At 36.5% G+C, this 23,042-nt stretch overlaps 1 protein-coding gene across 1 annotated transcript in view; it reads left to right on the top strand.

Annotated features, from left to right (window-relative positions):
- KMT2E (lysine methyltransferase 2E (inactive)) overlaps nucleotides 1-23,042 on the top strand; it is a 66,741-nt gene that overhangs the window by 23,242 nt on the left and 20,457 nt on the right. Inside the window, 11 exon segments of the mRNA XM_030013303.2 lie at nucleotides 3,947-4,058; nucleotides 4,403-4,632; nucleotides 6,332-6,412; nucleotides 7,463-7,521; nucleotides 11,917-12,089; nucleotides 13,346-13,384; nucleotides 14,978-15,190; nucleotides 16,592-16,722; nucleotides 17,822-17,939; nucleotides 18,115-18,224; nucleotides 20,443-20,704. Coding sequence (XP_029869163.1) covers nucleotides 3,947-4,058; nucleotides 4,403-4,632; nucleotides 6,332-6,412; nucleotides 7,463-7,521; nucleotides 11,917-12,089; nucleotides 13,346-13,384; nucleotides 14,978-15,190; nucleotides 16,592-16,722; nucleotides 17,822-17,939; nucleotides 18,115-18,224; nucleotides 20,443-20,704 — 1,528 coding nt within the window.

A 23,042-nucleotide genomic window follows, 5' to 3' on the forward strand; every position in this document is an offset into this window, starting at 1 on the left:
TTTTAAAAATATGGGTATCTTTGCTTTTTTTATTCATTTGAGAAAAAACTATGTTCTTGTTTTCAAGTTACAGGAGTGTCTTAAATCATTGCAGACCAAGAGCATGGGGGAAGCTTTTTTTGTGGTGCTTTTTATTTTGTTCCTTGTGAATATTTTGCACAGTTTTGAATTGCTAACTGCAACACTTAACAAATATATATGACAATTTAGCAAAATGTCATGGTCAGTTTATTGTGGTAATATTTGTTTATTTTAGGGCATAATATCAGGATTTTGGTCTAACTTCAAATATACTATATTGTAATACAAGCATTTCAGTTTTGATGAAAACTAAAAATACCATGAATACCTCCCTTAGACACTAAGGCTGTAATAGTTTGAGGTGAAGCTGGAAAATATGGTATGCTTACAAGACTGACAAGTTTAGTACCTCAATCTGTTACAGAACTGGCTTATGTTCAAAAACACAAGCAAGGAAAACCTCACAGTGTTCTTTCAGATCTGAATGCTTACCCCTTTTCTTCCTGAAAACTTGATTTTTGGGATGCCCATAAGAATGCCAATGGTGAGATAAGGGTGGGTGTCTGTAATACAGTAGTTAGTGCCTTGCTACTTGAGCAAAAAAAAATTTTTTTAAATTGATTTTTAAATTAAGTGGTACCGCATGCTTTAGTTGGCTGTACAACTACATATTTTACCAAGAGGCATTCCTTCACAAAACTCTCAAATTCCAAGATGCCTATTTGAGAAGAAGGCCTTGACCTTTGGACAAATGATAGTATAGAGGGTGTGTTTTCTGTTTAAGGTCAGGGTCATGCACGTGGTGGACAGAATAGTGGCAACAAGGAATTTGGTGAAGGGCATATTAAAGTGTTGGTAGACCTGTCTGCCAAAGTTAGAAGGTAGTATGTAGTTCTGTGGAGAGATGATACTCATTCTGTACTGTTTATGGGGTGAATATCACTTTTCTATTGACTGTAAAGGAAACCTATGATGATTAATTTCTAGCTTCAGTTGAGTGCTCCACCACTTCCTTTCCATATTTCCTAGTCTCCTCCACACTGTTGCCCACCCCAGTCTATTTGAATGGATAAATGGAACAGTAAGAGTTACATTCAAAGTTCTGGTGAGCATCTGTTATAATTTAAAGAAATATCTGTGGCCCCCCTGATGGATAAGCATTTGAAAAAAGCTTTGCTGAAAGCTGATTCTGCTCTAACTTTGCATTAAAACTTTTTTAATACGGAGATTTAATTGCTTTTGTGTCTCACTGAATTTTCTCCCACCCTTTTTCTGGCTTTCCTTGCTCACGTAAAGCTGTGCTTTTTCCTTTTTAAGCCTGTACTCTGAATCTGTTTTGAGTATTAAAACAGTTGGGGATAAATGCATTTGTTTTCTGTATTTTGTTTTTGGAAACTTAGTGCTTTTGCTTCCCACAACTGTTACACCTCTAAATATTAAACTTGGTTCTCTTAAGTGGTTTATAAATTGCTAGAGTAGGTAGAAATGGATTTAGGGAGTAGCCTGTATTGTCTTGCCTCGTACTTTGCAAGAGATTTAGAATACCTTTTTAATTCTTGTAGTCAGTTGATTAAATACGCATGACCGCTCTTTTTAGGACATTGCCATTCTGGTATCTTTCACTGAATGCTCCCATGTTGAAGTAGCTGGTATTTAGGTCATGGTAATATTTATTTTTAATGAAGGAAACTTTCCTAAATTAATTGTGGCATTGCTGAAGGATGGGTTGTACCTGAATTTCCCACCCCCCATATCAGTGAGTCTTCCGGCTCTGAAAACTTGAGTATTTTCCATATACTGAAGCAAACAAGACCTAGGTTGAGCATTGAACGCATAGTGGCTAAGAGTAACTGTGCTACTGCTTGTCCCATTCAGTAAGTCTTGCAGAATAGCAGTAGAAGCAATACAGTTGTCAAGGCCCTCTTGAACTGGAGAAAGGTAAGTTAATTTCTGTCCTAGCCATGATGGATGGATAGTGAATGCCTCATTCATTGACATTTTGATTGGCTAGATCATTAGAAGAGTTAACTGGATGACATTAATGGTATATGATTACTGCACAAATGCATTATGTCAGTAAATAGGTAAAGGCAAATCTGTTGAAAAGGCACAGCTTTTCCAAGTTTTGTCTGATTTTTTCATGGCTTTGATGAACCTGGCAAATTCTGAGCTGCTTCTAGAAGATGATTCCAAGAAACTCTGAACAACGTTTTCAAGTTCAGAAGTGGTGTAAGAGAGTAAATGAGGTTTTTTCTGGGTTTATGCGGTAATGAAGGGCAAGTGTTGTCAGAATTGTTTTTTGTCTCATGCTAGTCAGAAGTTGTATTTCTGATGTTAGTACTTCCAATGATTTGTGCACACATATGTTTGCTCACCCTAAAAAAATGCAGCTGGTGACTGTTACAGACATAAATGTTTAAAAAAGGATGTGTTCGTCTTTGGACTCTAGAAGCTAAAGTCTTCACCCAGTAGTGTTTTTAACTAATGTTCCTTTTTAAACAATTTCATTGTGTAGTAACCTCACATGGGGAAAAGCTAATAAGAAGAAATGGGCCACCAAAAACATTAGTAGGACACTTTCAAGTAGACTTAAAAATACTGCATGTTGTTTTCAGAAAGCTAATGATTAATTATGTTCTTAGAAAAATGTTGCCAACAAATCTAAGTTGCTGGTGTCCTTTTAAATCAAACTAGTATCACTTCATGGTATAACAAAAGAGCCTCTATTTAATATCTTACTGTCTAAGAAAAAACACTGATACCTTTTAACTTAAGATTCAGAAATACCAACTTTATTTAAAAAAATCAGTTCAAGGAATTAAGATACTTGTGATGGGAAATAGACTTCACACATAATAAAACTGAAGTTAGAAAAGTGAACGAGGCTTGATTTGTGATGCAAGTCAAAAGCCACTTCAGTTTTAGATACTGATATTTTGCCTGTCCTTTCAATGCAAAAAAAACCCCAACAAAACAAAAAACCTTAAAACTTCAGGTAACTCTGGGTTTGTTTGAAGTTTGTCCTAGTGTGATTGAATCATGGTGCAACAAAAAAGCTACATGAGAGTGTATATATAATACTTGCGTGCACACATGAATGTAAATTCTGAGGAAAGGTAAAGAAGGTATTTCTCGTGCTCAAAAAGATCTTCCTATTTTAGTATTCCTTTATCTATCTTTCTCCTTCATGTTGTGGTTTAGTGTGTATAAACCATAGTTTGTATATTAAAGAAGGCACTGCCTTTCACTACAGAACCTTCTCTCGCAAATTTCTGTAATTTTTTTTTCTATTTAAAGATAAATCGATAAACTGCCTTTTTTAGATAGATTTGCCCTACTTAGAATTCCTGTTTGTAGAAACAGTGCTCTGCTGCCTTGAGTACCGGTTCGTATGGATGGTTGCAGGTGGTGCACTAATGCCACCACTAGATGTCATTGCAGAATTGAGTAGGATTGGTGGTAGTGCAGGGCTTTATCGGTTTGCAACTCTCTGAATTACTGCTTCTGTCTTCTGCCATAATTAAGCGGAAGTCCTTTCTGAAGCTTCTATTACAGCTCTATGGACTTGGGCATACAGACTGATGCCTCCCTGACAAAGTCTGTAACATGCTTTTCTGTCCCAGATTTGCAGGTTATGTCATGTGATTCAGCATGCACTTTTTTGGGGAAAAATTTTGTAACCCTACAGTAGAGGCATAAATTCTCTGCCACTCTGGAAGCTTCATTTTAAATGAAAGACGGTTGGGTTTCCTTTTGGTTTTTTTCGGGGGGGGGTGGGGGGGATTTGTCCCCCGTCCGTCCCCCCCACTTCTTTAAACAGGATCAGCAGACAGTTAATTAGAAGGTGTGCAACAAGTACCTGTAACTTATTAATATAAATTACATATTAATTGCCTTTATTCTTCTTCTGTCTTTTGCCTTGCAGACCAGAATCTGTAGAAGCTAGCCCTGTGGTAGTTGAAAAATCGAACAGTTATCCGCACCAGTTGTATACCAGCAGCTCGCATTCACACAGTTACATTGGTTTGCCCTATGCAGTAAGTTTCATGCTAAGTATTCTGTATAAAATAGATTTTATATCATCTGCTGTTCTTAACTGGAAAAACTCTTGATTCATGCTTACGTTTTTATATCTTACTGGGAGTTGGGTAAGTTGACTAAAGATGGTTGATTAGAAGCAGAATACTGAACATAGTGCACTTATATGTAAAACATATTTGAGAAGGGAGAAAAGAATGTGCAGTGACAGAAACAAAATTTTAAACTATTACTAAAAAATATGAAGTTTCTGAAGTTCTTTACAAAGTGAATTCTTTGGCTTAAATAACCATCAGTGTATGAATATTTAAGAGCTATAACTTGTCTTTCAACAAAAATCTAGGACCATAACTATGGTGCTCGGCCTCCTCCAACACCTCCAGCTTCTCCTCCTCCATCAGTGCTTATAAGCAAGAATGAAGTAGGCATATTTACCACTCCCAACTTCGATGAAACCTCCAGTGCTACTACCATCAGTACGTCAGAGGATGGAAGCTATGGAACTGATATTACCAGATGCATTTGTGGCTTTACACATGATGATGGATATATGATCTGTTGTGACAAATGCAGGTAATGAATATTAAAATAATTAAAAAGGTAAAAATTGCTTAAAGTGGCACTGAAAGTAAGTGTAACTAAATGGTGTTTTAATTAGGTTGTGTCATAGGAAATTTCCTTCCATGAAAACAGTGTTTGAAGGTTGTATGGCTTTCTAATAGGCAAGGTGGTTGGTTAAGGCCAGTGAGAATTTTATACTTTATTCCAGTCTGTCTTGACTACTTATATTATTTTGTTCATGCCTTTACTTGTGCGTTGTTGCTTAATTAGGGTATATCTTTTTCCCTTCTAAAAAGGTATTTTGGTATTTTGTCCAAGTTATTTGTTAGTATGGTGAAATAAAGACCTAGGGATTGGTTCTTAATCTGCATGTACTGAGTAATAAAGCATCTTGGTAAATTATGTATATGTAAATCAGGTAGCTTGCAGGATGCCAAATAATCTGAAAGAAACTTCTTGAATATTGGTTTCTTTGTGCATGATCTTTCTGAAAAGAACTCTTACTGGAGTAACTTACTTAATGGAGAAGCTGAAGTTAAATGTTTAAACTTCTGTGTTCATGCTTAAGCCACCTACTTGACCATAGTAAGATCAGCGGGTGCTATTAAATACTTGGGCTTGGAAAAACAAGCTTAGAAATTTTTAGAGGTGATACACTTAACAAGAGAAGACAAATCTCATGTTTCTGGATTTACTCAGTATTGGCCTGTATTTTTTACATTCAGTACACTTAATGAACGGTGCTGAATTTATTAGATCATTTTGTATTTCTAAAATGATTGTTATGGCTAATTAAAACATTGAGTTGAGCTCCACTCTTCTGTCTGCTTATGTAACAAGCTTGTTGTTAATTTTTTATGATCCTTGATTCTGACAACCTTTTCCCTTACTTTGAAATGTATTTAGATGTTCTTTCAGCAGTGGAGCTGTAGGCAGTCACCAGTTAGGTAGAGTCTGCTTCTTTTGAAGAAGAGATTCTCTGTGAGAAGTTGGAGAGACTTGTGATAGATCTATAAGTGGGAAGATGATAATGATTTTTGTGTCCCAGTTCCTTATAGCAATGTGTATGTGAGCATAAACTACTGTCCTAGGTTAGCCTTCAGTCTAGCAAGCTGCCTCTCTTCCCTGACTGGGAAGCAGTTGAAGCTCTTCCTATGCTGCACAACAGTGCTACCAGTCGTGGGGTGTGTGTATAAAAACATGTATTTATATGTTCTATTAAAACATATAAGTAAATGAAAACATATATACATATATATTTATATAGAAAAATAAAAATATTATATATATTTCTAAAAGGAAATTGAATCCTTTTGTTTAAAAACAAAACTCTTGTTACTACGTAAACCATAAGTCTTATTGCTGAGGGTATTTGTCTCTATCTTGTTCTCTGTTGTGATAATTTACCATTTTTTATTTCCAGTGTTAGAGAAAAATTTCCAAGAGGGAAAATGAGTCTAAAGAAGCAGAGAGACACCGGGAGACAGCCACAAGATTGGAATTACAGTGATCAGTGGAATAGAAAATCAGCTAGCAGAGTGGTGGCGAAGACAGTGATTGAGCTCTAGTTTTAGGCAGTATTCAATCTGAGTAAAGATCATGATGGAAAAAAAAAAAGGCTCTGTCTCTCTCTCTGTGTACATATTATGCACACAATTTTAAGAATTGTACTTTAAAAGGTGTTTTTTTGTTGTTTTTTTTTTTTTTTAAGTGTCTGGCAGCACATTGACTGCATGGGGATTGATAGGCAGCATATTCCTGACATATACCTGTGTGAACGTTGTCAACCAAGGTGAGTAGTTCAATTTGAACTCTAAATAACTAGAATGAGTAGAGAATATAAAATGAGGAGGTACTGGCACAGCCAACAGATAAAACACAGACTATGTAGCATAATCTTGACTATTCTAGTTAAAGGAGCTACATTTCTGATGCAGATGATCTTAGCAGTCTCCATTCCCTTATTCACAGTAGTCACTGTTTCACCTCACTAGGCGGCAGGGATAAACCCTTGAAACACTTATCAAAATAGCAGTTATTCCTGGATCCTTTCTCAGGCTGTCTGATACATAGACAGTCCATTCCATATTTCATTTCATGGCTGTCCTATGTTGAGAACCCTTAACAGCAGTGTTTTCAGGTCAATTGCCCCACCAGTATTTCTCAGTGGCTTTTGTTTTTATGGCCCCATTCCAATACGCTGCAGTGCTCACTTTGAGGATTTAATGCTCTGGAATGAGTATTTGTATGCCCCTCCTCAAACTCGGAAGTCATATGACATGACAAGGAGGGCGTTTTGTTCTGACTGTGTGGTAGGTACATTATACCTGACTGTCATCAGAGTTGTCTGTGATGTAGAGTATAAAATGCTACCTGTTACTTAACGTTGCAGATTTGTTAATTAAGCAGTGAATAAAAGACATGCGTGTTCAGAACATTTTAATTACCAATAAATGATTCTTTTATTTCTGAGAAATATTTGGACCTTCTTGTCGCAGAATATTTTGTTTTGTATTGTATTGTGACAATTGTTTTGAAGAATCTGCAGAAAAATTGTTTAATGCCTGCTTACCTGTAATCCGTGGACGAGCTGTCAATCTTCTGAGCTATCAAGTTTCATTATGTTTTCAAGTGATTTGGATACTTAAATGTGCTTTGCCTTTCAGTGGAATGGAACAGTGCACAACTGATGCTTTTCTAAGTACCCAAACATTCAGCTAGTCTACTGTTTGTTCTGTAATAGTGAATGGAAGATGGTAACTGTGAAAAGGTCTGTTTTAATACTTCGATGTATTGATGCATAAGTGTGAAGAATGGAATAAAATTTATTTTTTAATTTCAGGAGTTTAGATAAAGAAAGGGCAGTGCTGTTGCAACGAAGGAAAAGGGAAAATATGTCAGGTGAGTAAAGCTTAAAAGATTTTTTCTTTACTAAAGGTTGTAAAACAAGTATATATCAACTGTATAGACTTAAGAGTGTATACATAGTTCCTGCAATTTTGATAGCTACCCTTCAGCATCTGAGGTTTGATAAATCAATGCCTTTTACTTGACTTTATCGTTACTAAGATAACATTATATCAGAAGTGTTGTGGTTCCGCATGTTTTATTAAAGGTTGTCACCTCTGTCTTTTTTCTTATCGTGGAGTAATTCAGTCTGTTTTGAACATTGTTAAAGTTTTATAATAATGAATGTAGCTTTTATAGTAACTAGACTACTTTGAGTAAGCTCCTGAAGACAAGATGGAAAAGGTTCAGGTTTCTTCTGTGATGAGAGGGTTACTAAGTCGACTTTCTTTTTGGAAATATTATTTCACAGCTCTGTCTTTTTTTCCTTCATAGTATAGACCACTCGCATCCTCATACTAATCTCTTAAAACTGTTCTGTTGCAGGTGATATTCCTGTCTCTAAGAATTACATAATTGAGATTTAAAACAGTGTGGCATGGTTTTGAGAGGGAGACCTTATTCTGATTTGTTGGCTGTAGATTTGGATTTGTGTATTGGTATGTTATTGGGTTTGTTTTGACAACAAGAAAAACTGCTAAACTTAGGTAATGCAATTATACGGTGTTTTGGGTTGGTTTTTTTTTTTGGTTTTTGTTTTTTTTTTTTTACTTTGATAACTAAATGAGGATTGTAGTGCAAGTACCTATTTCAGTCTCTGTATTTTATAAAATGAGGTGTCCTACCACTTACAGAATTGCAAAACGCAGCTGGCCTAACTTGTCAGGAGTTTTGTCTAGCCATTACCAAAATGTGTCGTGGGTTTCTTGATTGACAGGTGATACTTCCAAGCTCTATTACAAAAGTCATAATTTGGGAGGAAGTCATCCTCCTAAACATAACATGTTTTACTTTCAAATCATGTCTCTGAAGTACTGGGGTTATGTGGAAGTGTGTGTGTGTGTGAAGATTTCTTCAGAAAATACCATGTAGATAAGGTCCTGCTGCCTATTTCATATGCCTTCAGAAAATTCTGGAGTGTGGCTTAACAGTGCTTCTTGGTGCGGTTGATACTTCCTGCTGTCCAGTGCTAAGCTGCCTTAAGTCCCTTAAAGGCATTAATGACTTAAAAAAAATACAATCATTTTTTGTTTTGTCTGTTTTCATTTTAACAGAACCAAACTTACTTTGTAAAGTTTCAGTTGATCTGCTAGATAGTACAATTTTTTTTTTTAGAATTTAAAATTAATTTTTGCTGATTCTATTAAAATAATAGAACAAGTATGTTTATAATTCATTTGGAGTTGAGTTCACTAAACGTTATGATGATACTGTGAGGATGAATTTGAATTTACATACAGGATAGGGGATGTTGATGGTCTGAGCTATTTACGTCATCTCTTAGGATTTGTAGCCACACTATCTCATCATTTATAGTAAACTTAAGGGAGGAGAGAGTCAAAATCTTAGCAGAAGCTGAAGCAATTTTTGCCTTTGAAGTTGGTGTTCAGCCCTCCTTAATCCTGATGATCAGTCTTTTAAAATCTGTTCTATGCATTCAGTAGGAAAAGATACTAAATGGTAAATCTTAAGTATCAAAACAGAGTAAAAAGATGAATTCCAATTCACCAAAGATGAATTCTAATCCTGTTTAGTCCAAGACTCAGTTGAAGTGCAATATTAATTACTGCAATTTATAATACATAACTTGAAATGAATGTATGCTTTCATCTCTAGTTAATTTTCATTTAGCCAATACATTTGCTTGGCTAAATGCACTTTTTGTATGTTGACTGATATTACATGGTTCAGTCAGACTCAAAGTAATTCTGGGTATGAACTGTCTACCATGAGACATTAGTAAAAATAGCCAATTTTCATAGATGTTTCCAAGTAGGAAAAGCAAAAGTGGCATCAATTTGAATGTATCCATTCAATGTTTTAAGTCTTCAACAGCAGCAGAATGTTACTTCTGACTTACTTATTACTAAGTCACGGGTGTTTGATTAAAGGTAAAATTGCATTATTTGGATGTTCTTTGATGACTACACATATATATAGGGCTTTTTTCTTTAGGCTTATGTATAATAGGGCTTTTCATTTAGATATGAGAATACAGTATAATGGGATTTATTGTGAAGATTTCTAAAGAGTTGCTGGTTTAGCCATGTTGCATCCAAAGCTAAAGAGTGGGGAGCAAGTAGTAGATCAGTTGGTTTGCCTCAAGGAAAGAGCTTTTAAGTGAACATTTCACATGATAAGAAATTTGGTGAGAGTCTTAAACTTTTATGCATAACAACATCACCTTTTTCCTGGCAACATTTATAGCCCATTTTTCTGGGGCCTGTGGTTGTATGTGGTGGTGTTGGTTTTGTTGTTCTGGTATAAAAGTGTAGTTCTGGTGCGGCCTACCATGCGTTGGATTGCTTACTATGATTCGGTGGAGCGAGAACCTTTGTTAAGCCCCTACTCAGTTGTATCCTGGATGTTTGGGTTTGGTTTTTTGTTGTTGGGGTGTGGGGTGTGTGTGTTTTGGTTTGGTTTTTGGTTGGTTTGTTTGTTTTTAGAGATACAGTATCTAGATGTGTAGCTTGTTCAAGGATATTGCTTCAAGCTGTCTGGTCTTGAAACTGGTGCTGGTGAAATCACTTGCTGCTTACGGGGAAATGAGTCTGGGCCCCTGACTTCTTGTGAAATTTGGAGAGTTTGTATCTTGCCTTCCAAGATGCAAAATCTTCCCTTAGTATGCTTTACTAAGGCTCTTCAAAGTGAAAGCAGGTTATGTAGGTTAGGAAGGAGTGTCTCGAAACAACTTGGTGTAATTATATGTTCTGTTGAGGTAATTATTCTTTACAGTAAGTTAGGGCACAGTGTAGACAACAATGCTGAAATGTTACTTCCCTAAGGAAGACGGTGTTATGTGGGGGTTTGGGGGGATGAGGAGAGGTGTTTGACTGTGATATAATGATTCTGTAGGCACTAGTGTATGGACTACAAACATTGACAATTTCAAGAGGGCCTTGGGTTTTAATTTCTCAACCATTGGTTATTCTGCTATTCATTCTTTGATTAGACATTTCTATGTGGTTTTTTTAATGCTAGTTCAGAAAATAGTCCCAGCAGAGATGTAAACAAATTCAGAAAACATCATCAGTTCCTAATATATAAAGTATAATTATGTGCCTAATAAATTGTTCAAAAGGAAACTCAGATGGTAAAATTGGATTGCTTACTATACACAGAAGAATCCTGTTAAGGAATGTTGTGAGCAAGAAAAATCCGGAGTAACCACTAGCTGGAGTTCTTTATTTAGTAAAGAAGGTTTCAAGAATTAGGACTGCTGAGTGCACTGATGAAGGCAACGTCCTTCTGAGCTCAGAAGGAATGTTTTCTTTGCTCTCATATTAAGTATTTCTAAAGCCTGCTTCTATGCAGTTTCAGAAAAAGTCTTGCTTAGTGTGAAGTTTATTTACTGAAGGCAGAGTATTTGGAAAAGCTGCTAAGATCTGAGAAGTCCGTACTGGAGTGCATGTGAACAGCAGTCTCCTATCTATATGCATCATCTCTCTTCCCAGTTCTCCCCATACTTCACAGCCTTTCATCTTGACAGAACTAGGGTAATCCTGTTTCAGGTCAGGAAATTTATTTGTCTGACATAAATGCTGATGTATGCTAAATTTCAGGCTTTGGCTTTTAGGTCTGTGGGTACACAGCACAGAGAAAAAATATCTGTCAGTTTGTGTGTGATCTTGTTTTAATGAGTAAAATAGACTTCACTTTTCCCTGAGTAGCAGAATGTTATTGTTAGGCGATTTTGTGGAGAGAAGGCTTTTGGCTAAATTGACATATTTAGCCGAAAAAGGTACTTGACACTGCAAATTGCAGCTGAAATAGTTGATTATGACTTACACGTGACTGATTAATAGGGCTTCACAAGAAATGCTGAGCAGTCATTAATTTTAATCCCCTCTAGAATACAGTCATCTGAGAGAATCCTAAAGCCATATTACAAGTAAAAGATACATATAAGTAAATGAGTTAACAAATTTTTTTACCATTTTTGTTCTGATTCTAATTTTGCTTATAGTGGAATATGATAATACAATTCCATTCTCTGAATGGAATTAATCTGGTATCTTTTTCTTAGCTGGCATTACAAACATCTGTTAATTACCATCTTCTCATTGGTCATTCATTCTCATGCTGTTGCAACTGTTCGTGAATTTTACATTTGAGTGCTTGAAGCATTTGTCAGTATGTATTTTTGTTTTTTAAAAGCAGGTGTAAAGTAACTAGTGAATGTTCTTTCTACGGTATTTGATTGTTTATGGGGTGTTCTTTGTTTTAAAGATGGGGATACCAGCGCAACAGAGAGTGGTGATGAGGTTCCTGTGGAACTGTATACTGCTTTTCAACATGCACCAACTGCAATTACTGTAAATCCTACAAGAGTTACAAAAGTCAATGATAAGAAAAGGAAAAAAAGTGGAGAGAAAGAACAGAACATAGCAAAATGTAAAAAAGTAAGTTAATGTAATTTCTCTTTTTATAACTGTGTTGTCACATAGCTGTAATTTATATCTCTTACAAAGAGATACTGGTTTTAATCAGGCTACTGTTACTAATAATATTTTACTAGCTGGGTTTAGCTTGAAATGTAGTACTCTGTAGTAAATGGTACAGTCCTCCCTGCTTCTCCCCGCCCCCTTGAAGTTAATATGTACTAGCCATGAAAGTTCAATTTTACAATTGAGGCAGAATTTGTAAGGAGGAATTGCATTTACTGGACCACTTGATACAATTAGCAGTGGGGCAGAGCAAGCTTTGGATACCCAAAGAAGAATTCTGTGTCTGAAAGTCTTCAGTTGTGGTTGTTTAAAGTTCAGAAATGTTTGCTGTCAGTTGTCCTGGTGTGACTTCATGTCCATTTATTTGAGTTGAAATTGTGTGGAAGTATGCTGTCAAAGTTAGCCACTAAACTACTTTGGTAAACAGGAAATTGACATTATACTGTTTTGCTACAGGTGTAAACAATATAATACATGTGAAGATAAATAAAATATATGGGAAGAAGTAAAGTACATGGAATTTCCTAAACTAATGAGTTCCTTTCTGCAGTTCAGTTTCACTGGCTTGGATGAGAATTTTGTCCTTTAAAACTTGAAGTCAGAATTAGTTATCAGTATCTCTTAGGAAATCTTGAATAAAATGTTTCCTTTGAATGAATGGTTCTGAATATAAATTTACTACCAGAAATTCGTCTGTTACTTCCCAACGTTGTGTGAGAAGATTTAAAGAATGAGATCTTTTTGTAGAATGGCAAACTTCTTTCAAAAGTTAACGTTATAGGACATCTGTGACACCTGCTTCTCCCTCCCCTCCTTCCACAAATAGTGTAGTGAAGGATGTGGGCAATTTACAAGTTTACCTGATAAGCATGGAGTGTTCTATAAGTAACTTTTCAGTTACTTTGTCTTGAATTCTGAAATTCTGGAGTTGTCATGTAATATAGGAAAAAGGTAGGGGTACCCGGACTACTAGGTCTGACATCCAGTTTGCACTTCGCTTAGAATGCTGAATTGGTTTTTAAAATAAGTTTTGTGAGATGTAACCTGTTGCCTTCTTGATATTTCAGTGTAGTTTGTTCTGTTGTCATCATGTTGCATGTTTTACTGAGAATGGCCCACATTGAAAAGCTGTTAATTTATTAATAGATTTTGAATTCCTTAGGAGATTTTGTATTTCCTCCAAAGAATATAAATACCTAATTTTATTTCAGGCATTTCGAGAAGGATCCAGGAAATCTTCACGAGTAAAGGTAATGTGATTTTGTTTGGGTTTTGTTTTAAACCTTAACTGTGCATTACTTAAATAACATGAAGCATTAAGAATGCAATAGGGCCTATACATTAAGCACTAAAATACTCTTGATAACTAATGTACTACGTACGCATCATAGTAATTTTAAATTAAGGTATGAGCCCTACATCTTTATGTCCTGCAAAGTTAACTGAAATAATATAGTGTAAATTTTTATTCTGAGAATACTTGGCTTTCAAGAGCCAGTGGAGGAATTAAGGCCCGTTTGTGCTATGCACGGGAGTGAAGTTGAGTGCGCGCCTCATTTGAAGTTAGTAGCTCCAGCTTTTCATAGCTCTAAGCAGCAAAAGAATGAAATGGCTATATTGCATTTGAAAGCTAAACTAGTGGTTCTGCTCTGTCATACCTCCATGTATTTATCTGGTGGGACTCTACTCACTAGTGCTGGCATAGTTTAAGGAATTGTGTTGGTATGTCTGCTTTGTAAGATTTAAGTGTTACAGCAGTCTAAATTTTCTGTGAGATAAAAATATGCATGGTGTGAAAATTAGGTATTTCCTGTAGTTTATTCATCCTTGGGATATATAAAAACAAGTGGGACACAATTTACATTTCAAATGTATAAGATGTGACTTGTGATTAGTGAAGACAGATTTGGGGAAGAGAATGTGTGTTTTGTGCTTTTTGAATATGGTGTTTGTTAGGTTCTGTTGTGTTTTTTCATGGTTTTCTTAGCATCAAACCTTTTTTAATGCTGTTTGTGTGTATGGTTCTCTTGAGGCACAAAAGAAATGTAAACAGGTAAATTGAATTGCTGAACTACTTGCTGTTTTATTAATGTTTAATAGAGTCTCTGCTCAGGTGGATAGAAAAGGGAGCGTTGGTTGGCTGCTGCTGTCCTTAAGGAGTATTGGTTGGCTGCAGCCTGGCTGCTGCTTCTGAGGTCTGGAGGTACAATGGCACTTTTAAAGAAAGTGAAAGGATCTGAAGCACCACAAAAGAAAATTGTTTAGTAAGGAACAGATGAGGGGAGGAAAACTATCTGTGCAAAGCCTGTAATGTTAAAGTTACAACCTTAATGTAGTAGGTGTAGGATTAATAAAGTTTAGTAAAAGATACAGCATGACCCTTGAACTTGAAAGGGGAAAATCAAATCTGTGTGTTATAGGATGGAAGCTGGAGTTCTTCATCTTTGCGTATGTTCACAAAAGTTGAATAGGCAGGGAGATCTGACCCTCCAACTCCTGCATTTGTAGATTTCTGATGCAATGCAGTTGTGGGAGGAAACAATGTCAATCTCCATTCTTGTCCCACTAAAACCTAGCATCCCTGTTGAAGGGGGAATGTATTCCTGAATTTGGGTGATATTTATGAAATTATACAATTCCTAAAAGGACAAATGTAATGCTACTGAATTCAACACAATGCTTTTAAGTAATACAGAATTTTATACCGGACTTCCTAAAAAAACAAACTGTAAATCAATGGCATACCTTTGCCCTTCAATTTGTGTCTTGTTGTAGGCTTATTTTTTTTATTTTATTATCTTTTTCTTACCTTGTAATGTCTGGTCACTTACTTCAATTTTTAGGGCTCAGCTCCAGAGATTGATCCTACTGACAGTTCGAACTTTGGATGGGAAACTAAAATCAAGGCATGGATGGATCGTTATGAAGAGGCAAACAACAACCAGTACAGTGAGGGTGTCCAGAGGGAGGCACAAAAAATAGCTCTGAGATTAGGCAATGGAAATGACAAAAAGGAAGTCAGCACCAGCAATCTGATTTTCAAACCTCCAGTAGAGGTAATGAACTGTGCCACGTTGTGTTACTGCATGCTGGGTTTGTGCCATAACAAAGATATCCATTTAGATGCCTTTAAAAAAGGTGGTGGGGGGCGAACTTCGCATTCATTTTCTGTATCTTGTCTCACCAGATCTAAGCATCAGAGCTTTTTCGGAATTTGTAATTGATTTTTATACATCCTGTATCACCCCTGGTTATGTTTACACTTGCATATCATAAAAATGGCTAAGGTGTTAGTCTGAGCCTGAACGTTGGATTGTCCTTAGACTGTCTTTTGTGGTGGACACAGTAAACCTTGCTGCTGTTTCTCTGCTCTGTGAGGAATATCAGGAGTGGTTAGAGTAGATAGAAGCATTGAAGTTGGAATCTTTTTTTTCTGCTGTGTGTATCAACATGTTAATTGTCCACATTTTTCTTAAGGTATGATAAGTGTTCTGGATGTTTAGGTACTCAGAATAGAAATTAATTTACTAAGTCATGAAGGATGTTTCTGATGGTAGGTAATACTCTGATACTGATTTTCTTTTTTTTTTTTTTTTTTTTTTTACTCTTGTGATCCTGTAATTTCTAGTTTATGCAGAAATTGTGCGATGTCTTTTTCTATCCTTAACATCAGTTACTTACCAGCTTAAAATGAGAGCCATGTAACAGACCTTAGCATTTTGTAGCAGAAATCTCCAGAAGTAGTTACTGTAGCAGAGTAATAGAAGCATCTTTGCTTCTTTTCCTCAAAGACCATCATGGCATATGGGACACCCTCCTTAGAGGAATATCCCTGCTTACAGAGCCTTTTGCCTACATAGAGGCTACTTCCTTTTTGATTGGCGATGACAGTTACGAAAGGTGTGAGTTCACTAATTGTCAGGGTATGTATTGGTTTTTAATTAAAAGCCATCCTTCCATCTAAAGATATGAAAATAAATTTGGAAACTCTCTCAGGATTCTCTTTTTTTATTATTATTTTGTTATTTTCCTGTTCTGTTTTTCCTTGAATGAATCATGAACGTCCTTTTATGTCTGCATGTTTTGTTTTGTTTGAAGGAATAGAAGCCTTTTGAAAGTGTTATGCAAAACAATGCAGCAATTCATCCTAGTAGCGGTGAGAGTTAAGTGCACTAAGGGATATAGTACTTGAATCGTGAGAACATGAATATGTTGGTTTTCAGGCATGTACTGGAGAACTAGGGCTAAAGCATTCCTTAAATCTAAATTCATAACTAGTTGCATTGGTAGGGGAACAGGACAGTTTGATCAAATCAGTCCGGAGGTTTATTTACAAAAAGGAGGGGTTTTTAGGTCATACAGAATTGTTTAGTAGTTGTGAAAGTATAATCTGCTGTTAATAATAATGGAAAAATGGTAGAAAATGATACTTCATAGACTAACTTATGTCTTTATAGAGCTACGTGCAAAAAAACAAGAAAATTTTAAAAGCTGCCAAAGACTTGCCTCCTGATGCACTTATTATTGAATACAGAGGAAAGTTCATGCTGAGAGAACAATTTGAAGCTAATGGATATTTCTTTAAAAGGTTTGTTTATTCCATATGTTTTAATAAGGTAACTGTTAAAATGCTGTTTTGCCAAACTCTTGCCTCAAGTACAAGTGGGTCTTAGTTACCAGCAATGTCCTGCATTTTACTGTTGTCTGATTAAAAATAATTGTAGCTGGAATCCGGTCTCCCCCTTCTTTTCCAGATATCCTTACAGATCTGTTCAGGAGTTAGTTTCCTCTTCTTTGTTCTTGCCTGGTTACAGGATTCCTGCATTCTCAGTTAGGTAGTTGTGCACCTTAAACCAAAGATTGGCAGGTTCTACCATCCTAAACTAATTCAGAAGGTAGTGGCAAAGATGTTCTCTTTTGTGAGAGAAATAGATTTTAAGTCCATCAGGCTGAGAATGGAATTGGTCACAGGTTAACTTGGGACTATTTTGCTGCCAGAGTTCTGTAGTTGGGTTAAGTTACTGAACAATGTGTGGCTGCTTCCTTCCTCCTGTGGATCATTTTCAGTGCTGCCATTAACTGCACAGACAGAACTACCTGGGAAGTTGCAAGAGGCCTGTTGGAGGAGAGAGAACATAGAGCTTTTGCTCAGTAAAGGTGGAATGGTTCCCTGGCAATTGTAATAGCAGAACTTAAATACTTTGCCAAGACGAGCTTTAGATGCCCCCTTTCTTCAGGAGGGTTGGGTGCTAGTGATACTGCAGGTGTTAGGCAGAGATGAGGAGGTGTTATTTTATTCTATTTTTTCAGATGATTCTACAAGGCACCCAGATTTCTACCTGAGTTTCATTTTAGGATCTGCCATAAGAAAAGTTTAAGATGAAGAATCTTAACCTCGTGTCGTCCGTGTCTAGAGCTTGCCCTGTTACTGTTCCTCCCTTTAGATCCTGTGCAGTAGAATTACATTCAGAGCTGTATCTCAGACTTTTGGTTTTCTGAGAATACATTTGGAGAATGTACCAGTTAGAATCATGAAGCTTAAATACAAACGTGTTATTCTCAGATTAACCCACAAATTTGGTGTATCGTGCCAAACATCATGTTACAAAGCTAACTAATGTGAAGAATAAGTGGTATTTAGCATCTTTAAATATGATAAAACTCTGGTTTTCTGATATCTTTTTCAGGCCATACCCATTTGTTTTGTTTTATTCCAAATTCCATGGGCTAGAAATGTGTGTTGATGCAAGGACTTTTGGAAATGAAGCTCGATTCATCAGGCGGTCATGTACACCAAATGCGGAGGTAAGCATATACATAAAGTTAAATTAGGTTTTATTTACTAAGAAGTCCCCTTTTCCTTGAGTTTCCCAACTGATAATTTGAGCGATCCCTACAATTTCTTTATAGGTAATTTAAAAATTAAAAAAGGGAAACCAAAGTAATTAATGATAATATAATAATGTTCTCTTGAATATAGGTGAGGCATGTCATTGAAGATGGAACAATTCATCTTTATATTTACTCCATCCATAACATTCCAAAGGGAGCAGAGATTACTATAGCATTTGATTTTGATTATGGAAATTGGTAAGTATTTGAGCATGCTGTTCTAAAATACATCTGATGCTTTTTAAGTTATGTTGCAATTCAGAGTGCCTTTGTTTTTATATCACTTACTTTCTTGCATGCTTTAATAGCACCAGGGCTCTTTAAGCACACTGTATTTACGATGAACAGTGTGTGTGTGGGCGGGGTTTCCTCTGTATTTTTATTACTGCATATCTGTTCCTAATTTCAGCAATGTTGCAGTTACTTATAAATGATGTGGAAAAGATACAAACTTACATGAATATGAATAAAGATGTACTTTGAAAATTTATTGTATACAGGTGTCCCGTAGTGTGAGGAGGGTAGAGGGAAGAAAATCTAGAAATAGGTAATGCCCTATTTATTTCAGAGTGCCTCTGTAGCATAATTTCAGGAAGATGGTGTCTGTGGAATTTAGTTATAAATGGCATTTGTTTAATGCGTGATTAAGAGTGTTCAAATACACTGAATGCTTAGTGCCTCAGATTCTATAACCTGTTACAGATTTTCCTGAATATAATTGCTGTTCCTTTGATGAATTGGGGAAAGCTCTAATAAACTGTTGCCATTATCTGTAAGCATTGTTTTGAAATGGTAAAGGAAGTAATTGGTTAAGTTCCATTCACACACGTAGGAATTGTTATTCAAACACCTCTTTGAAATCTGATGGCAAAATAAGGCCTTTGAGTGATATAATCTAGTAATGATTTCTCTTGGCTAGTAGGAAATGTTCTAGGGTATAGGTACACTGTGCAGGAACACCTAGGCTAATACTAACCTTGGAAACTGAAGTATTGAAGAGCCTATTTATGTGCACTTGATGGGATCCAGAAACAGTCCAACTGTTTCATGTTTTGCTACACCAAGGTAATAACACTTTTCAGTGGTCGACTCGTAAGTCAGCTTGGGTGTGGTGTGGTGCAGACATGCCTTCACTACTTCTGGACCTGAGCTAGTTACGTCCATAGAGTACTACCTGTATTAATCAACTTGGGTTCAGACTAGCTGTCACGGTTTAAGCTCAGCCAGCAGCTAGGCACTACACAGCCACTCACTCACTCCCCACACTCCCAGTGGGATGGGGAGGAGAATCTGGGAAAGAAGTAAACCTTGGGGTTGAGGTAAGAACAATTTGATAACTAAAGTAAAATAAAATATACTAACAATAATAAAATACAATAATAATAATAGGAATTAAAAGGAATAAAACTAATAATAATTTTAAAAAATCCCAAACCCAAGAAAAGACAAGTGATGCACAATGCAATTGCTTATCACCCACTGACTGATGCCTGAGCAGCGATCCACCCCACCCAGCCAACTCCCCCCAGTTCATATACTGAGCATGACGTCCTATGGTATGGACTGTCCCTTTGGGTAGTTCAGGTCAGCTGTCCTGGCCATGCTTCCTCCCAGCTTCTTGTGGACCTGTTTGCTGGCAGAGCATGGGAAACTGAAAAATCCTTAACTTAAAATTACCAACAACTAAAACATAAGTTTATCAACATAATTCTCCCTAAAGCCAAAACACACTGTACCAGTTACTAAGAAGAAAATTAACTCTATCCCAACCAAAACCAGGACACTAGCTAAAGATACTTTGCACTGTTAAGTGTTGTAGACATATTCTTATGTCCCTCACATTAAGACAACCTGAGAAATTGCCTGGTTGATGGGGTTTTTGGGTTTTGTTATTTATCCTTTTAGAAGTATGTAGTAGTTGTGTTCAGTACCTACAGCTGACAGCCTGTGCAAGTTGAATGTGTTTCAGTAACAGTTCCTGTACATCCAAGTGGAACTTAAAATTGTACGAAGTGACTCCGAGTTCTTTCCAGTGTGCTTGTTCTGTAAATTGTGTCTACTGTCTTTGTATAAAGCAAGAACTCTCTGCATTCCATGCATCTGTTAATTTCCTTAATGTTGTGGTTATATTTCTACCCGGGATATACTTGTCTTCCACCTTTTAAGCAAATTCTAACCTTGACTTTAAGGGAATTCCATGTGGCAAAAAGCCACAAATTGTTAACAGGTAGATGAGATTTGAATTACAGCAATATTGTATATCTTGGTGAAAACTTGAGTCAACTGCTTTTAATATGGTTGGTGTGCGTCATAGCAGATGTTTATTGTGAAATATATTAGCTTGTGTAATTCAGTATTGAAAAGTCTTATTGCTGTACAGCCTAATCAAAATATGCCTTCATGCATTTAATTTTAGTAAATACAAAGTGGATTGTGCTTGCCTCAAAGAAAATCCTGAATGTCCAGTTCTCAGACGTTCTGAGCCTACAGAAAACATCAATACTGGATATGAAACCAGAAGGAAAAAGGGAAAGAAAGAGAAAGATGTTTCAAGAGAAAAGGAGACTCAAAATCAGAACATCACATTGGACTGTGAAGGAGCAGCCACCAAAATGAAAATTGCAGATAATAAACAGAGGAAGCTCTCTCCCCTCAGGCTGTCCATTTCTAATAATCAGGTATTGACATAAAGTTGATAAGAAAGAAAAGCTTTTAAACCAAATATTCTCTTCTTGTAGTTACTAAAGGAATTTTAACAAGTCACTGAAAAGAGGTAGGGAGATTTATCAAAAATCATAATGATGGATAAGCTGTTTAGAATTTTTTATACTATTCTCAGTTTTCCTTAATATTTGATTGTATTTAAAGATATGTTGGTTCCCATACCAGTTTTAACTATACATTTTTCCTCTGAATTTTTTTATGGATCTCTAATGTGAAAGCCTCATGTCATGCTTTCAGGAGCTCCCAGTCCTTCCTGAAGTGTCGTTCAGTTAGTTGGATGTGTTACTCAGGAGCATAGTATTTTAAACATACAATGACTAGCCGGGCTTCTATAACAAATAAACCTTCAACCCAGAATACTAAGTGTTGACTGCAGCTCTGTGTTTAATAGAGCTCTGCAGCCCTTTTCTATAGAGTTTGGGGACTCAGGAGGAGGAAGGAATGTTTTGAAGCTAAATACTGGATAATAGGTGGATAGTATGGCAAAGCTACCTGGTAATATACCACGGTAGTCAATTTTAAATTAGTCTTTCTTTTAATATGTCAGTTTAAAGAACTAGTGGGAATGATCTGTGAGACTAGTTATTAACTTAATTTTGCAGAGTAGCTCTTAAAGGTAAATATTTAACATGAGCAGGTGGTTACCTTAGTAACTGTCCATCTTTTCTTTCTTTGGGGAGTTGGGGTTTGTTTTTGTTTGTTTGTTGTTTTTCTTTTTTTCCTGATACGATGGTGTTGTGGTTTAACCCCAGCTGGCAACTTAAGCACTGCACAGCTGCTTGCTCACTCCCTGCCCCGGTGGGATGGGTGAGAGAATCAGAAGGGTAGAAGTGAGAAAAACTCGTGGGTTGAGATAAAGACAGTTTAGTAGGTAAAGCAAAAGCCACGCACACAAGCAAAGCAAAACAAGGAATTCATTCCCCACTTTTGTTTGGCAGGCAGGTGTTCAGCCATCTCCAGGAAAGCAGGGCTCCATCCCATGTAATGGTTACTTGGGAAGACAAATGCCATTACTCTGAATGTCCCCTGTTTCCTCCTTCTTCCCCCAGCTTTATATGCTGAGCATGGCGTCATATGGTCTGGAATACCCCTTTGGCCAGTTTGGGTCAGCTGTCCTGGCTGTGTCCCCTCCCAACTTCTTATATTATGCTGCTGCCGCCCCCCCCCCCCCCCCCACTGGTGGGGGGGGGTGAGAAGCAGAAAAGCCCTTGGCTCTGGGTAAGCACTGCTCAGCACTAAGGGAAACATCCCTGTGTTATCAATGCTGTTTTCAACACAAATTCAAAATATAGTCCCATACTAGCTACTATGAAGAAAATTAACTCTATCCCAGCCAAAACCAGTACAGATGGTTTTTGATGATGATTTAGGGGCAGAGAAAAAGGAGTTAGTCTGGGAGGGAGCCATTTCCTAGTTCTTTTAACATCACTTAGGAGTGAAGGAATAAGGTAAAAATGAGCGTACTGACCCCAGTTTTCATAAAATGATCAAATTGTTCTGGGGCTTTAGTAGCTAAATAGCTTAAAACTGCTTGGAAGTCCAGAAGGCGTGACATGTGACTGTTACAAATTATGATCTCCAGAGAGGCAACATTTAGACTTTCTCATCTTAAGTGATTTTTTTTGTTTTGTTTTGTGTTTTGTTTTTTTTTTGTTTTGGTTTTGTATTTTGGTTTTAACAAGTGATAACTGGTATTTGGAACCTTCTCCTGACCTTTTAATGTAATATACAGTGCTTATATAGAACAGTCACAGGAGAACTAGTATTGTTTTTCAAAACTGAACTTAAAACAGTAGGAGTTGTGAGAATAAAGCTGTTAAAACATGTATATAAACATAGAAGCCAGTCAATTAATAGCTTTTTTTCCTGGGGTGAGATATATAATGCTAAGGTAAAGAAAACATACGGGAAAATGTAAATGTACTTTTAAGACAAATGTTAAAAACCCCTTTGTCTAGTCCTTTATGTAAAAGTGAAATTGCATATAGGACTACTGAACACTTAACTCTTTTCAAGGTTACTGTTTCATGGTTGGGGGTTTTTGTTTGGCAGGGGGGTGTTGTGTGGTGGGGGTTCTTTTTGTTTGTTTGTTTTCTCAAAACAGAAAACCATTACTAGTTAGCTAACTCTAGTGTTTCCTTATGGGATGGCACTGTCATTAGATTCTATAGTGAGAGTTTAAATGGAAAATGTGACTTTAATAGAATACACTTTTGAGCTGAGAAGAACATCTATGTAACTGTTAACATCTCCTTTGACACTAATTCTATTTCACTAAAACTAATGCTTTTT

This window comes from Aquila chrysaetos, chromosome 5, assembly GCF_900496995.4.
Source record: "Aquila chrysaetos chrysaetos chromosome 5, bAquChr1.4, whole genome shotgun sequence".
Lineage (NCBI taxonomy): Eukaryota > Metazoa > Chordata > Aves > Accipitriformes > Accipitridae > Aquila > Aquila chrysaetos.